Source organism: Lagopus muta, chromosome 1 (assembly GCF_023343835.1).
Source record: "Lagopus muta isolate bLagMut1 chromosome 1, bLagMut1 primary, whole genome shotgun sequence".
NCBI classification, from domain to species: Eukaryota; Metazoa; Chordata; class Aves; order Galliformes; family Phasianidae; genus Lagopus; species Lagopus muta.
Genome location: NC_064433.1, coordinates 53,862,260 through 53,879,163, shown reverse-complemented (window position 1 = coordinate 53,879,163; position 16,904 = coordinate 53,862,260). Strand labels below are relative to the sequence as shown.

The 16,904-nt window shown below is 39.9% G+C and overlaps 1 protein-coding gene across 1 annotated transcript; it reads right to left on the bottom strand.

The window, feature by feature from the left end:
• Positions 1-99: 99 nt before the first annotated feature.
• GLT8D2 (glycosyltransferase 8 domain containing 2) lies at positions 100-16,200 on the bottom strand. The gene is made up of 10 exons (XM_048964896.1): positions 15,823-16,200; positions 13,100-13,147; positions 11,660-11,755; positions 10,715-10,883; positions 8,850-8,967; positions 6,305-6,389; positions 3,801-3,913; positions 2,945-3,111; positions 1,237-1,349; positions 100-675 (listed from the first exon to the last, which is right to left on the bottom strand). Exons 2-10 carry the CDS (start codon positions 13,116-13,118, stop codon positions 503-505), a joined length of 1,053 nt encoding a protein of 350 aa, XP_048820853.1. The 5' UTR covers positions 13,119-13,147; positions 15,823-16,200; the 3' UTR covers positions 100-502.
• Between the last annotated feature and the right edge of the window lie 704 nt (positions 16,201-16,904).

Genomic DNA, 16,904 nt, shown 5'->3' with positions numbered 1-16,904 from the left:
ACTATGTCATACTCTGACTGCACGAACACAGTGTTCTGCAGAGAAAAACTCTGCAAAATGATCATCATGCAGCTGAATACTACTTATTAAAATGCTGCCTGAGTTTTAATTTTGAGCTGCTCCCTGTCAGCTGATAGACTAAAGACACCTTGTATTTAATATCACAAGTTATTTCCTCTGTAGATTTTTCTCCTCCTGGCAGATACTTGACTTCACATTGAAACACATTATCTGACTTCACCTCAGTAAATATTTAATGAAAATACCTCATTGTAAAATAAACTTGTTTCCTCACTTTATTTGAAAATTAAAAAAAAAAAAAAAATTTGAACTGTGTAACTAACATACCACCCATAAGCCCTCAAAACTGATAGTCATTTCATGGCAATATTTAAGCAACATTTTTCTAAAATCAGTTAGTTATACGATTTGATGTGTTGCATCACCAACTATTTGCATACTGCAACCCAAAAGGTCTGAATATGTTGAAGTGTTTTCATTATCAGCTGTCAGGACGCGTTAATTTGAACTTCCCTGAAGGGTCAGGGATAAACCAGTTTTCCCAGAGATCAGTGTGAACGCTGGGATAGTCCCAAGGTTTATATCTCCCATTCCAGTGAAGTAATTTAGCTTCTTGAAGAAAATGCTCTGAATACCGGGTATCAGGACTCCAACCTGCATGAGTACATGGAATAAAATCCAGCTTTTAGTACTGGAAGACACTGCACAATGAGGTAAATACAGTTTGTTTTTAAAAAGCCTGATTAGCATGGTTTCACCCGTCAGTAGGCAACTAACTGTGAAACAGAGCAGCATTTTTCAATTTCAGGCCTCTTTGACTCCACATCTGAAAAATCTCAGCTTCCTCTCAACACCAACATCGTGGTCGCTGGGATTTACAAACAGCTTCATCATGCTGTTCATTTTACTTTGCTAGATGAGCTATTATCAGGATAAGTCACCATTGCCAGGTGAATGTCAACTGCATCCTTCAGAATGTGGGCTGCACAAAGACTGCCAGGCATCCCGTGTGCTTCTGCTGTGCCTGCCAGAAGTGTCTGATATTGTTTTTTTCAGTCTGTGACTATACTCAGATCTTTCATACATTCTTTTCCGTGGCTCAAGATAATTCGGATCAATTATTCTGCAGTCCTGTAACTAATGTAAGGTCCTATACTGGAATCTTAACCTCTCACTTTATTGGGTTCCAGCTGCAAATGGAAAGTTAAAACTTACCGAGATGCCGTATGTGCCACATAGGATTAATAGTGGAATGCTTTCCATGAAATACAATCAGCATTGGAGAGGTCGCCACACCTCCCCCAAGGGTGCTGCTGTAGAGGTTTTCCCTGCAAAAGAACAAAGAAAATGTCTGAACCTCAATCAAAGAGTCTTTAGTGCAAAGATCAGACAACTAAACACTTAAGTACTCTGAACAGCCTGATTTTCAGCATATTCCTTTCTAATGCTTTTAATTGTTCAATTGTTTGTGTTTGGAGCTCCAATTCCTGCTAAGTAGGTTGTTGCTACAAAGCAGTGTGCTGGGAGTCAGACCCAGCATGAAGCTGAGCACTCTACACACTGCCTGCAGTCTACGAGGCTGAAAAAGTTTACAGTAGGAAAAAGAAGCTGTCAACATAAAGGAATCAAACCTATTTTAGACTGGTTTCTTTGGAAGATGTACACGCTGCCATGCATCTGTCCTCTTTCTGCTTTCCACCTGGCCAACTTTGAGGCCTGAAGTTAACTTCAGAACAGATTTGGCAGACTGGTTAGTATGAACCAGCAGCTAATGGATATTAATTTCCTGTGAGTTCTGTGAAAAATGCAGGGTTTGTGGTTTGTTTTTTTAAAAAAGTCAAATTACTGTGAAGGGAGGCTTAAGTGGTAGCAGGCAGATGTCTGGCCACAGTGCGCTGCAGGCCTGGCCACGCAGCAGATGGGAGCAGCCACAGTGCCTGCAGGACATTGTGCTGTCTGCTGAGTCCAGCAAGGAGGAAGCCTGAGAAGTATCAAGAGGTGCTCAGAGGCTACAGAACAACAAACAAATAAAAATCATAACTTTCAAAAGCTCTTTCTGACTAATAACAAAGCTATTCAGTTCACTGTGGTTTCAATATTGAGCTAAAAGGAACACAAATGTGTTGTTATGGTACAAAATCATCTTTCTAGAATGAATCTGATGTGATGCTCATGGAGGTTTTTTTCAGGCTCATAAAAAGCATAGCAGTGGCCTTTCAGAACATTCTGTAAACAGAGTAAGAGAAAGCCATGGAGATTTTCATTCATTCACATGCTCATTGTTTGTGTCTTTCCTCCTTTGTTCAGTCTTGAAAATAACCAATAATGAATGGAGTCCAAAAGCACAAATAATTGTTTCAATTTAGTTTTCCTAAATTTAAGCCTTTGCAGGGAAAGGAAGTGTCAAATCTGCAAACAGATTAGCAATGAAAAAAAAATGAACACTGTTCTCACTATATCCATCATAGTCAAAGCTAAAAAATTATCTTTCACATCAGGTTCATTTCATCTACAGAGAAGTGTTTTTTACTGGTATTTTAAGAAATGTGATGCCCAATGACAGTTCAGTTAGAGAGACCCCACACAAACAAGGAAATATTCCTTCCTCTCTAAACCAGCCTCAAGAAGGGAAGGTAAGTGTATTGAACCAAGGTGAGGTTGGTCATCCAAAACAAGAACCACGTGTTCTCAGTGCCTCTCAGGATTGAGAGTGGTTTGGGATTAAATGCAAGACTGAAATTCCGGGTGGTATTTCCTGTTACACTATTGATCAGGTTTAAGCATGTGGAAATTTACTTTGGGATTTCATGAAGCAATGAAAAGACTGTTGATAGAGTTACAATCTTCAAAGAGCTTACAAACAGAAGATGATACTTTAATGTTCAGTTTACAGTTAAGTGCAAAGTTAGATTTCTATACATACTCTACATTTCTTTGCATCCACTTTTCCAACTGCTTTGTGAGCCGCTGATTTTTCCATTCAGTCATGTTAGCAACAATTACGCCAGGATTAAAGGAGCAGGTGCTGGGGCTGATGCCAAGGTCTCTAATTGCTTGCTTTCTATAGTCCAGAAATCCCATGTATGTGTTCTAGGAAGTTTAAAAAAAAAAGAAATACATTTATTCCCTGTGAATCTCAATGAATATAAGAGTAAGTGTAGCTCTATGTTACTAAATATACACTCCCAAAGCTGAGTTTCTAGATGATGATTACCTATCTCAATTTCCATATGACATGGGGTTGAAAGGCACAGTGCTCCCAGCTACTGAATTACTTCTTCCACAGTTTTGTACCATGGAAGTTCTATAAAGCTCTCTCCTCACCACATTTTGGTCTTTCTGTACAGAACTGTAGTTCTTGATTAACTGTAAAACTAGTAAAAAATCATTTTAAAAAATTAGAAGAAAACTTTCATGGAATCATAGAATAGTTTGGGTTGGAAGGGACCTTTAAGATGATGTAGGTCAAACCCCCAGCTATAGGCAGGGCCGCCTCCCTCTGGACCAGGCTGCTCCAGGCCCCATGCGGGCTGGCCTTGAATGCCTCAAGGCTGGGGGCATCCACAACCTCGCTGGGCAGCCCGTGCCAGTGTCTCACCAGCCTCATGGTAAAAGGAAAGAATTTATTCCTGTTATCTAGACTAGATCTGCCCTCTTGCAGTTTCAAGCCATTTTTCCCACATCCTGTCACTACATATATACTTCGGGGAAGATGTAGATCCATATAACATTTATGAGTCAATATATTCACGATTAGAATTTACAGAACAGCATCTTACCTGCATCCCAACACTTCTAACCATCTCATGCGTGGAAGGGAGATCACAATCATCTGAAAAAGCCGCAGCATGGCCAGGAGCCAGCTTTGTATCATAGAGTTCCTGAATGTCACCTGTTCAAAGTTCAGAAGCATAAGAACAAATGTATCACACAGCTACACAGATGATAGGATAACTTCTCATATATGCTAGTTAAAAGCTTGACAGTTTCAGCAGATATTCTAGGTATCAGTCAGGGCTGAATTTTGCAATATGGGAAAAATTTCAAATTTGAGTCCTGTATCTGGATGTCTAACTTCACATGTGGATGTACTGAATACTGATTATAGTAATCTGGTCTGAACATCCAAAAACAACTAAAGCAGAAGCTGATTACGTTGTTAAGAAGCATGGTTACAGAATTATGCATTCTATTAGTTCTTTCCCTCAGAAGTGCCTTTTCAGTTTTTTGTTTGTTTTTGTTTTCCTGATATTACTGTGTTTACACCTTTTAGGAAGATACCTGCATTCCCAGTGCTGATCAATGAGCACTGGCCAGCTGAAAGGTGCATGTTACACTGGAGGCTTCCCAACCCACCCAACTCCTTCCTGACAGAGGGAAATAGCCTAACACATGACGTCTGCATAAAGAAGCTGTGGATGCCCCATCCCTGGAGGTGTTCAAGGCCAGCTGGAATGAGGCCTGATCCGGGTGGCAGCCCTTCCCAAATCCATGGGTAGGCAGTGGCGGAGGTGAGCTGAGTGGGGTCACATCCCCCACGGTGGCAATGGGGTGAGCGCTGGGACGTGGGCAGCTGCCAGGGCCAGGGCTGCAGCCTGAGGTCCCACTGCCCAGGTACCCAGCCCTTCCACTCCTGGCCACCCACCTGAGAGTGCCTGGCAGCCCCATAAAAGGGGCACTAACAGTGACCAGGACCTACACCCGCCCTGCAAGAGGCCACCCCCTCCACCACAGTAGCAGGGCTTACACTTCTCTGTAATTAAAAATAAATACACAAACACTACACAGAATCACAGAGTTGTATGTGTTGGGTCCTCTGGAAATCATCTAGTCCAACCCCTGCTAAAGCAAGCTCCCTATAGTACATTCCAGAGGAAGGTATCTGCATGGTGTGTGAACATTTTCAGAAGAAACTCCACAGCCTCTCTGGATTTTGCACCAAAAGTTCAGCATGTTTCATTCTTACTGCTCCACAGAAAGCAGCTGACCAATAAACAAACCCCAAGTTAAACTCTGAAATCCTCATTCACTCCTTACCCTGTCAGAGTTCCTATTCCCTCCCATTCCAGACACATCAAACAGGGAGCTCTCATATTACAGATAAGCAGCTGCCAAAACAGACTCCCACCCTCTGCTTCTCCTCCCACATGCCCAACCTTATTCTTCTCTTCTGAGCCCTATGATTACACTGCCCAAGGATGAGCAAGCTAAGCTGACTGAAGAAACAAGGAGAAAAAAGGGTTTTGTGTTTTGTTGTTGTTGTTACATTTTTGATTGCTTGGTTTCTGTTTTTGTTTTTTAACGTAGCTCGTCTTCTGCCAGGTCAAGCAGCTGAGTCAGCTCGTTTCACAGCTGTAGATGTGAAAGAAGAGAAGTAACAGGATCTGCCTGAGGATAGGAGAGACCACTTCAGTAGGCAGCAGCCTACGGTAAGCTGTAATGAAAAACTGCACCTTATCTGTGTTTCCAGAAGCAGTATCAGCTGACACAATCTGGTATACCCTAATGGAAGAGAAAAGCCCTACCTCCCCTCTGCCGTGGGCCACCTCCTTGCTGTCTGTGGGAGTACTGCCTTGAATCCTACCAGGAAGTTAATTCAGGCTGACAGTAGCCTTCTTCCTGGTGAATGTCAAGTGTTGGGTGCAGGAAAGAGGGATGCAGGTCAGAAATTCTCAAAAAAAAAAAAAAAAAAAAAAAAAAAAAGAGCAACTGTTCCTCTAATTTGATTTGTTTGTATGAAAAAAAATTTATATGTATATGTTTTTCAGGATGTTTGTATTTTCTGACTGTTCTTATTTGTCTAAGAACTCCAACATCTTTGATCACAATTTGAAAAATGCTGTGGATTTTGAACTGAAGATGTTCGGAGTCACATTTTTAGTATTTGGGGTTTTAGCCCACCTAGCTGAGAAAATTCCTCCTACTCTGAAGAACAAATAGCAGTTCTGGGTAAGACACTGCCAACATTTGTGGGAATTTGAATGCTAGAAGGAAACACAAGACACAAACACAACTAAATATTGTAGCACCCAAGTGAAAACCAAGATATCTTTCAGCAATTGACCAAATCTAATTTAAATGAAATCAGTGCATGTAATTTGGATCACAATCAACTATTCAGCAGACATGTAGAGACACACTTCAAAATTTCCTCTAAATAAATAAAGAGATTATTTGTATTTTTCACAAGCACAACATTCCTAGCAGCTTCCTTCTAGACCATGAAAGCTGCAATAAGTTTTATGCTAATTCTGCCAGAAATTGCTTTTTGGAGACAGCTTACCTTGAACAATGACATCATCATCCAAATATATGACTTTCTCGTGTTTCTGGATAAGCAAAGGAAGGTAAAATCGAACGAAGTTCAGCTATTAAACAGGAAAAGAAGAGTAAATCCTAAATGACAAAGAAGTTTAATGCATTAGTCTCAAGCTTCCATTAATATAGGTTGGTTTAGCAATAGGGATCAATATATTAGTTTGAGAACCAATATATTAGTTTAGCAAAAGGAATCAATAAATGCTATGTTAGTTCTAAAACTTTCCAGTTTAGCTTTGCTTGGTGTATGAGCAGCCTTCTTTTTCTGAATGATCCTGCTTCACAGAAGCACTGAAGTCACCACAGACTTCTTTTATCTTTGCAACCATTGGGTGCAAGGGCTTTTTTTCTTGGATTTCACATATATTGTTTTAGCTTATAGCACCCCAAGATAGAAAGTTGCTCATTATGGCATTACAAGCAATGGAAATCCGCCAAACTGTGGAAAAACAGCCAATGGTCAGTCAAAAGTCATTGTGATGAAGATGATGGCGGAAAAATGAGGAGGAAGTAGGTGGTCTAAGACCACCAGAGGCTCCTGCCAGGCACACACAGAAGGACAATAGCATATATTGATGAGTTCTTGGAAAAGAATGAATATGCAAATGTATTGCATATGTATGTTGTAACTGTTTAAATGTAGAACTTTAACTCTGAGAGCACGTGCTTGACTTGTCAAGATGCCCAGTAAGTATTGTGAGGAATAAAGGAATGCCTCTTTATAACACCACACTGGGACTAGAGAATTTTCTTCCTGGATTTCAGATGACACTGTCTCAATTAATATTCTGTTTTGATTTCTCTCATCATTGAGCACTAGCCAACTATCATATGCTTCTTTCATGTAGCTTTACCAGTGTCTTGGTACCAGTACCAGGGCAAACTGCATGGGATTGTGTTCACTTGGGTTCTGAATATCTGCACGGATGGAAACATCACGCCCTGCTCTGTATGTTTGACTACCTAAAAATGATTTACCTTGCATTGAGATTTAATGTTACAGTTTTAACTTCTGCCCATTGCCTTTTCCCCTACCAGCAGGCACTACTGAGATCAGTCTGGCTCTCTTGTCTTCATGCATCCCATCAGGTATTTAATAAACACATTGATCAGATCCTTTGGAGCATTCTCTTCTGCAGGCCAAATGGTCCCAGCTCTATTTGCCTCTCTTCACGTATAGATGTTCCAGTCCCTTATCACCTTTGTGGCCCTCTATTGAACTCACTTCAATAAATCCATAAATTTCTGGTACTGGGAAGCTATGAACAGGACGACAGTATCCCAAATGCAATCTCACCAGTGCTGAGTAAAGAGGGATGATAACTTCCCTGGACCTGGAATGTGTTAGCTTCACAGTTAACATAGCCATCTTTCCACTCTACAGAAATGATTTGACTAATAGCACAGATGAGGGATAGCATTTTCTACAATTGAAATAATGAATACAAAGAGGGAAAAGGCATCACCATCAACCATATTGATTCAGGTCATTCCACTTGTCAGAGTGGTCTTAAGCAGAGATGATCAGACAAATGTAAGAATACAGCAAGTATACAGAAAAGCTGTTCCACAGCTTCCATGTTTTTTTAGCTCAAGAAATTTCCTGAACCAGATGTAGTCCACTTCAGCCTCCACTGAATCCCTGTGAATTTATTATGTTCACAAGATATTTTAGCAACAAGTTCTAGAGGTTTAGTACTCACTGCTTGAAAAGCATGCAACATTTCTTCTTTGATCTGGCTGTTCCTCTTACTAAAGTGTTTGAATAGCTGTTAGTTCTTATATGAGAAGAGACAGTAAGTTATCATCCCCTATTCTGACCTCCATGCCAATCAGTTCTGTGGATCTCTACTGTTTTCATGCCAAAAGGCCATTTCCAGGCTAAAGAATACTAAATCACTCTCACAAATATTGCATGAAATTCTTTCCATGCATTAGAAATGCCACAGGCTCAGAGAAGGGCAAAAGAAAACTCTGAACAGTCCTAAAACTTTTCCAGTGGTTCTATGTCCTTTTGAGATAAGAGGGTTTAATCTGCACAGAGTATTTAGGGTGGTGGGAAAACTACGTATTTACATTTTGGCATAATGTTCTTCTCTGTTTTGTTTCTAACTCCTTTACTAATAATTTGTTACATCTGATTTGCCCCTTGTCAGCCAGCAGTATTTCAGTTTCTAGTCTCTGAGTTAATCCCAGACATGAGCAGATTGCAGCCCGCTAGATATCATGGAGGCACAAAGAACACTGTGACACCTTTCCTCTTCTAAACAACACATGCAAATCACTGAGTTTGTGCCACAGAATAGATGACGTCCCAGCATGACAGAAGAGTTGCAAGGAGCTTGTTACAGTGCACATCTCCTTCTTGAGTGAAAGCTTAGCATTGGACTTGAAGGGGCTTCTTTGAGTTATACCCATCCCGTGTAACAGAACAGGAAACTGGGAGATCTTAAAACCTGCAATGAGCATTAAAATCCTGAAAATGTGTGATGTGGTGTTTGTCTACTCACAGGCTGCAGTAGCTCAGGACGCGATGCATCTTGTCTGATTTTTCCTTTCAGTACCATGGGGTTGAATTCCACAGTCTTAAATTTTATTTCTTTTAGTTTAGAATTTTCAATCCATTTTCTATGATTAAAAATAAAAGTGTTAAAATAAATATTCAGCTTCTAGCAAATATTTTCTCAGACTCATAAGAGAATAAGAGGCCTTGGAAGCTCACTTGGTCTATCTGACCCCAAGACAGAACCACTTGTGTCTGCAGCAACACATCTTTCTTCACCACTAGCATTAAATGTCACTTTCTTAGTCTTTCTTATTATAAACCATTTTTTTCTTATCCTATGTGCTGTGCAGATAATTAAGAATTAAGAATAAAACCTATTAAAGAATAGGTTGCTTTTTTCCCTTTTGCCCCACTTTATGTTCTTCAAGATGATCATCATATCTATTCACAATTTAGCAGAGGAAAAAACTGTTTTTGTCCAATATTTTGTCGTATTTCTTATCATCAAAAAATGTCCTCACATTTCCAGAGGCCATATACATCCACAAGCATATCTCACTATGAAGTGTATGTGTGTGTGTACGCATGTCCACACACAATAGTGCGGTCCATTATCAGTCACAGCTCTGTAGTTTTCAATATGAGTGTATCAAAGAATATAGGAACAGCAAGTACTTAATAAAAGAACATTGAGACAGCATCTATCCCTCTGTGCCCTTGCTCTCTCACTAGCTTATAGTAAAGTTTCTTTCTGACCTATCTTAAATTACTCTCATGTTACTATGCAGCTGGAGTTCCTATACTCTCTGGCAAGTGTTATCAAATAGAATCTATGATTCCATTCAGGCTGGATATTAGGAAACATTGATTCTCAGAAAGAACAGCGCTGTGCAGTGGCACGGGCTGCCCAGGGAGGGGGTGCAGTCACCATCCCTGGAGGTGTTCCAGAGCTGTGTGGATGTGGCACTGAGGGATGTGGGCAGCGGGCATGGTGGGGATGGGCTGATGGTTGGACTGGGTCATCTTCAAGGTCTTTTCCAACCTTCATGATTTCGTGATTCTATAAAACTTCTGCTTCAACCTGAGCTGACACAGTCAGTTATTTCCACCTCTACTGAACTTCATCACATTTTACAGCTCATTTTTCCAACTCATCAACACTTTGTTTTCAGCTCATCATGTTGCTCAATGTCTCTTCCAGCTTCGTGCCAACTGCAGATACAGAGAGAACATTCCCCATTCTATTTTCTAGATTATTGATGAATTGGATTGGGAAAACTCATCACATCTTTTCACTTTGACACATTTTGTACACAAGCTACAGAAGCAGCCAGAGGCAAGAACTTCTGAAACAATCAGCTTTAATTTTGATTTACACTGCACCTCCATTTGTAGGGAACATTTGAATTTAACATCCAAACTTTCATTACTAGCTTCTTTGGGCCTCTATCTCAAAACTTTAACACTACGTCTTACCTGAAATTAGCTTTAGGCAGCAGGCTTTGCTACTCTGAAGCTGAAGATATGACTCCACACAAGGTGAGCTCAGTGCCACAAAGAGGGCTTGCAACAAGTAAGCTTGTCACTTACCTTATTATATATTCTTCTGCAGATACAAAAGGCAGAAAGGCACAGCTATGGACTTGATCTGGTTATTTCATACCCCTTTAAACTAGTCAGTGCCTCGAGTGGGGCAAAATGATCCTTATTCCTAAATGTAGGGAATCCTGGGGACTGAAACCAATAGCACTACTTAAGCAAAAGGAAGAAGGAATTTCCTGAAAAGTCCTCTAAACGTTATGCCCATGCTAAGGAAAACAACAATCTGCTCCTAATTACAGCATGAAATAAAATAAGGCTGGTTTATACCGAATATGTGGGATGGTGTTCTTCAGTCCAACTATGTAGAACAAAACATTAGCCTCTGTGTTGCTGTAGATGCTACTGATTGCTGCTACAGTTGCACCCATTCTGCCTGCAGCAGCACAGATTACAACTGGGATTTCTTCCTCCGTTTCCTTAGGACTCTCCAACTCACCTACAAGAAACAAACCATATTTTATATCAGAAAATTGAGAAACTTTTGTATCCTATCTGGATGATATGAGTGAGCACAAAGTTCTACAAACAGCGGAATCATGTCACAATCACCCCATTTCCTTACCAGATTTTATATACATCCACATTCGCCAAGACACACAGCATGAGCTGTCACTAATCCAGAACCACATGTGGGTGGACAGGACTGTTGGATGTCTCCAAACAGAATGCAGAGTTCTCTGTACTTTCTGCCCAACAGGCTGTCCTCCATGTAACTGCTTATTCACATGAAACGTGAAGTCTGAATACCTTTGAGACTTCTCAGTTATATTTAGAACAAATTGAATGATGGATTCCAAAATTATCAAAGGAAGGAGGTAAGTGGAAGAGCTGGTGCAAATGCATGAGCTTCACTTCTTTGGGAAGCTAGAAAGGAATAGTGAAAAGTTCTGCACCACAAGGAAGTTGCTAACAATAAAATGGGGAAAAATAGTGTTCAGTGTAAACGAAGATATACACCAGTTTACAACTTCATCAGTGACATCTGTATAAAAACTTGAAGCAGGATGACAATTTTTAGTCACTCTCCTGCTAGTTTCTTTGAGGAATTCAGAACCAAAAAACTTCTGCATCTCAGACCACATGCAACAGCTTAAATGGCTCATCTACTGCAAGGCAAACTGGTTTAATTAGGGGAAAACAAACAAACAAACAAAAGCCCAACTGCTCAAATGAAGAGGAAAGAAGTATAAATCAGAAACATAAGTCATTTACCTGCTTCATTCCTTAAGGCAGATGGTGCTTTGTGAACTTTGTTGTACAGGATTGCACACACGGTTAATATAAGAAGTAACAGTAAGATCTGGTTAACTGAAACAAAATAGAGAATTTGTTAATGATCACTCTAATAGCTAGAGTACTAATTGTACCTTTTTAGAAAAAAAGACAATTTGCAACCATTACATAGCATAATGTGTATTTGCTGTGTTTGCCAAAATCTCCTTTCTCTTGCTATTTGATCAAACTACAAGTGCCGTGTTAATAGCATAATGCATTTCTATCTCTTTCCATTTATTTCCAACCATCTGATTTTCGTTGTTTGGTTGCTCAATAAATCACTGTGCTCCCAATACACATGGGTTATAAAACCTATTAAATTCATGTTTCTGAATGCTAGAAGCCTGGAACTTTCTTTCACTGGCTACACCATGGGACTTCAAGAACGAATTATTTGTACCTACATTTTCCTTCACTCACACTTCCTTCAGACACAAGAAAAAATAACTGAATGCAAATCTTGAAGGTATACCCAAGCAAAATTCTAACAGTACTAGAAAAATAAACCCAGCACACCACTGAAACCAGGTAGGGTTTATTGCAAAATATTTGAAAACACATAAAAATGTTGACACTTTAATTAGTAAAACCAAATCCAACCATGCTAAAGCAAGTGCCTTGCTGTATATTACGACTTCACAGTTCCTATCAGTTTGTGTTGTACTACATTAATTCATCCAGCATAAGCCAACTGTGAGTACACAACAGCTCAGTGGTATAATGGGGAAGAAATACTCAATGGAGTTCTTTAGATCTTCTTCACCACTTCTGTACCATCATAAAGGGGATGGTAAATATTTAAGGTGTACAAAAGAACAAAGGAAACAAAGTTTTAGTCTCTTTGAGTCAAAAGGGTCATTGACCAGAACTGAGCATACAAGTAAGTTGAAATTGGTTCACACATCACCAACTGCACTGACTGATGTCAGCTGAGAAAACACCCACTGGCTTCAATGAAATTTTGGGTCAATTTTCAGTCATTGATCTTGACAGCTGATGAGAACTCAAATTTCTCAGGGCTGCATTTCAACAGCGAGTATGAAGAGCATAGCTGCACATAGCTCTGTTAAAAAGCCATTTTGGGTGCTCTGTGCACACCCACATGGAGCTGCTCATTACCTGTGCCCTCAGAGGGAAAGCCCAGTTCATAAGTATCACACAGAAAAGTGCTGAGTGATCTCTGGTTAGTGGAATTTATGAACACACTTATCTGATGTAGTTTACAAGAAAAATCCTATTTTGATAATAAAGCTTAAGTATAATTTATCAAAATTAGAGTTTGCATGCAGCTGTTATAGCAGTTTTGAGAAACTGCACTTGATATCACTGCCCTCTTTTAAAAATATGTATTTTTAAAATGCTTTTAATCTCTCTTACTTTTCTTTAAAAGAGCCATGTGTTCTGTTGGATAAGAACTGTGGTCTGCTGTAAAAAAAAAAAAAAAAAAAAAGAGAGAGAGAGAGAGAGAGAAATTGAAATGCATTGTGTTTTAATACATTCAGTCACCTACAACCCAGTCACCTACATCAGTAATAAGTAACATCTTTAACACATCTTAAAATAATTTACAAAATGGTGTCAAAACACCATCAGGTGAAATTTATAAATACATCTATTTCCAATCTCAAATAAAACACAACAGTAATCATAAATACTAACCTCTTGCCAGAATATACTTCCCAAACTAGGAATTGTCCAGCCAGCAACAATAAAAGGGGAACTTGTGCAAAGTGGCTTGTATGTAGGCCGCTCTGAAAGAAGTGCCTCCTATGATCACTGCTCCTAGTGATCCTTGATGATCAGAGGGCTGGAGCACCTCTCCTATTAAAAAAGGTTGAGGGAACTGGGCTTGTTTAGCTTGGAGAAGAGAAGGCTCTGGGGAGACCTCATTGTGGCCTTCCAGTGCTTGAAGGGAGCGTATGAACAGAAGGGGGAACAGCTGTTTACATTAGTTGATAGTGATAGGACAAGGGGGAATGGTTTTAAACTGAGATGGGGGAGACTTAGGGTTAGATATTAGGAGGAAGTTTTTCACACACAGGGTGGTGACGCACTGGAACAGGTTGCCCAAGGAGGTTGTGGATGCACCATCCCTGGAGGCATTCAAGGCCAGGCTGGATGTGGCTCTGGGCAGCCTGGTCTGGTGGTTGGCGACCCTGCACATAGCAGGGGGGTTGAAACTAGGTGATCACTGTGGTCTTTTTCAACCCAGGCCATTCCATGATTCTATGATTCTATGATTTTATGATTCTATGCATTTTTTTGGAAACTACAACAACTACAAAGAGCACAGTAGCACTGATACAGCAAATTCTTTGCTACAAAAGGCTGTTTTTCAACACAGTCATCACCATTAGCTATGCCTTTTTGCCACTGATGAGCAAGAGCCTTCATTTTGTGCTCACAAAAGTTTGCATCTGCAGAGGTGACTGTCACTGTTCCCACTGCTGAAACACATCACCACCACCTCATTTTGCTCACATACACCATTTGGTCCCCATAAATGTTCAGCAAATGTGAATGAATGCCAGTGGGTGCCACTTCTCTGCATGGAGGAATTTTGCTTCATACACATTTCCATGTCAAACACTGCTTTGTCAGACTGCCCTTTTGCTGCCATCTGTCACATGGCAACAACATGTAATGGGACATTGGTGGGAAGGTTCAGCCTCTCCTGCCATACCAACAGCCGCCTCTGACGTTGCAGGCCAACATCATAAAATAGGAGGCATTACTTTCAGATTTATGTACTGTATTTGTGATGCTTGAGAAAGTGAAGTAGGCTTCCCTAAAACTGCTCTTCTAAACAAGGCCTAAGAGTGACCGTGTCTTTATGCTGAAGAGGAAAGAACATAACCCCTAAAATACAGAACTGTGTAACAGATAACATTTGTTTGAATTCTGCAAGCACTGGTATTGTTTACTACTGCTGTTTTTGTGAAAAAACAACAGTAAGAAATCAGCATCAGAAGTTGGGGCAGGAGGAAAGGAAGAAACAACCATGTGATTCCACCACTACAGCAGCTATCTGCACAACTGAAAGCCATTTTTCCCAATTACAGACACACAGATCCACTAGAGCCTAGATAAGGATATATAACTGTTTCTGTGCACATACAAAAATGAAGTTCATTCTGATTCCTTGAAAAGGAATATGGAACGGCAAAAATTCTTGAAACTTAAGTCACCAAAATGAATCTCTCCCATTGGTTAATACTAATAGTGAGGGAGCATAATGAAATAGACTCCACTTTTTGATTTGCAAGTACGATTGTAATAAAAATATACATAAAGCAATGATGAGGCTTTGTTTACAAGCCACTATATATTTGCATATATTTAGATCCTTACAGCTGACTAGATTGGAGAGAGAGGAATATTTCTAAGAGGAATTCTTTCACATCTGCAGCCCTTGCCTGCATTCCAGCAGCCCACTCCTTTCATGTGGCATTCATTTACATAGATATGAAAACAAACTTATCAGTCACAAAAGCCTGCTGTTTAGACGTACCCTCTCTCCCACGTTACACAAGTATTGCAGCATTAGCCATTACAAATTTTACTCATTTAGATGAGGACAGAGGCAACAAAAACCGCTCCACTCTTGAAGTAACATTCTCACCTCATTCAAGCTAACAGCAATTTTCTACTGACTTCAATGGAGCTGACTACTGCTTTTAATTAAACTATAATGAGAGTCACAAATAATACTGATGATCACCACAAAATGAAAGTTGAATAGTCACAGCCTCAGGATGTCTTCTGCATGATAAAAACAACATAAATTGAACTATGTTTTACATTTTAAAATCCAAAGTCCAAAAGAATCAAACAAAATAAGTCTGCATTTCAAACCTACAAAGTTCCTAAAGTTTCAGCAACTCAGACTGATCGCCCACTGGTTTCTAGAAAAAGAGAGGAATATTTGTTCCCCTTCAAATATTTATTCATTTTTCTCGAATTTAGACATTAGTTCCTAGAACCTGGCAGTCCATAACTCAGCTGCCAAAATCTGTAACAAAACGAGGGGCTGTAGAAGGGAAAGCTCAGAAACAGTGACATTACTGCTCGGACATTTCCTGCATAATTAGTCTTTTTACCTCTTCAAAGCAGCACAGTAATCGGGACTCCTTTCTCCTGAAGAGCTGTAGAGCTTTTTACTTGGATCCTAGATAGCCCACAGCTGTCAGCATTCTTGCCAAAGCTTCCTTGCCCATCGTCTTCCTTTAAAGTCCCCTGTACAAGGGCCTTACAGGGCACAGAAACAGTTTTAAGATTCAATTCCTTTTTCAAACTCTTCAAAGTTTACTTTGGAGTTGTGCTGGTTTTCTTTTCTCTCCCTGCTGCTGAGGAATAGCACAGAGTCCAGACGCGGCACCAAAGGAATGAGAGCCCATAAACCACTTCCAGATGTGCTGAACGATGATGCAGCCCCAGATCTGGCAAACTTGCCTTAGAGCTTCATCTAGCAGATTGCAAATAAATCCCACAAGACAAAAAGTCTTAAGGGGGTGGAGGAAAGAAGGAAATAAACTGTTCCAGAAGTTACTTAAAATGTCTAGTTGCAGGTTAGGTTTCTAGTCATTATTTATGGTAAATGTGAACAGATAACTAGTGTGCAAGAGCCAAACAACAGCATGCCAAAGTCGAAATGAAAGCCAACATTTTTCCAGTGTATGTTGGCACAGTTATTGCAAGCATGAAACTAAGTAAATTTGCAAACTTCAACTCTGAACATGCATGCTGACTTAAATTGCCTCTGCCCCAAATCTCTGAGAAATTAGAGAATCTAAACCCAAGGGTTTGGGATGGAGTCAAAGGGGCTTGAGATTAAGGAACCTCGCAGATGTTGGTACTCAGTTTCCTAAGCTCTCCTGGAATGCTCTCACAATTTTAGTTCTCTATCAGTCTTTTTACTCATTCTCTCCCTCTTGTCTAGGAACCTTCCTTTTATATGTTTTGCAATGATAAAAACAACACAAATTAAACTATGTTTTACAATTATATGTATGTTTTAACACAAGACTTCCATCACTGGTGAAAGGAGTAATAATAGATCTTAAATTATTTTTCACATGTACTTACAAAAAAGTACAACGGCTGCTCCAAAACTAATATCTCCTATTTTATGATGTTGGCCTGCAATGTCAGAGGTGGATGTTGGAGGTATGGCAGTAGAGGC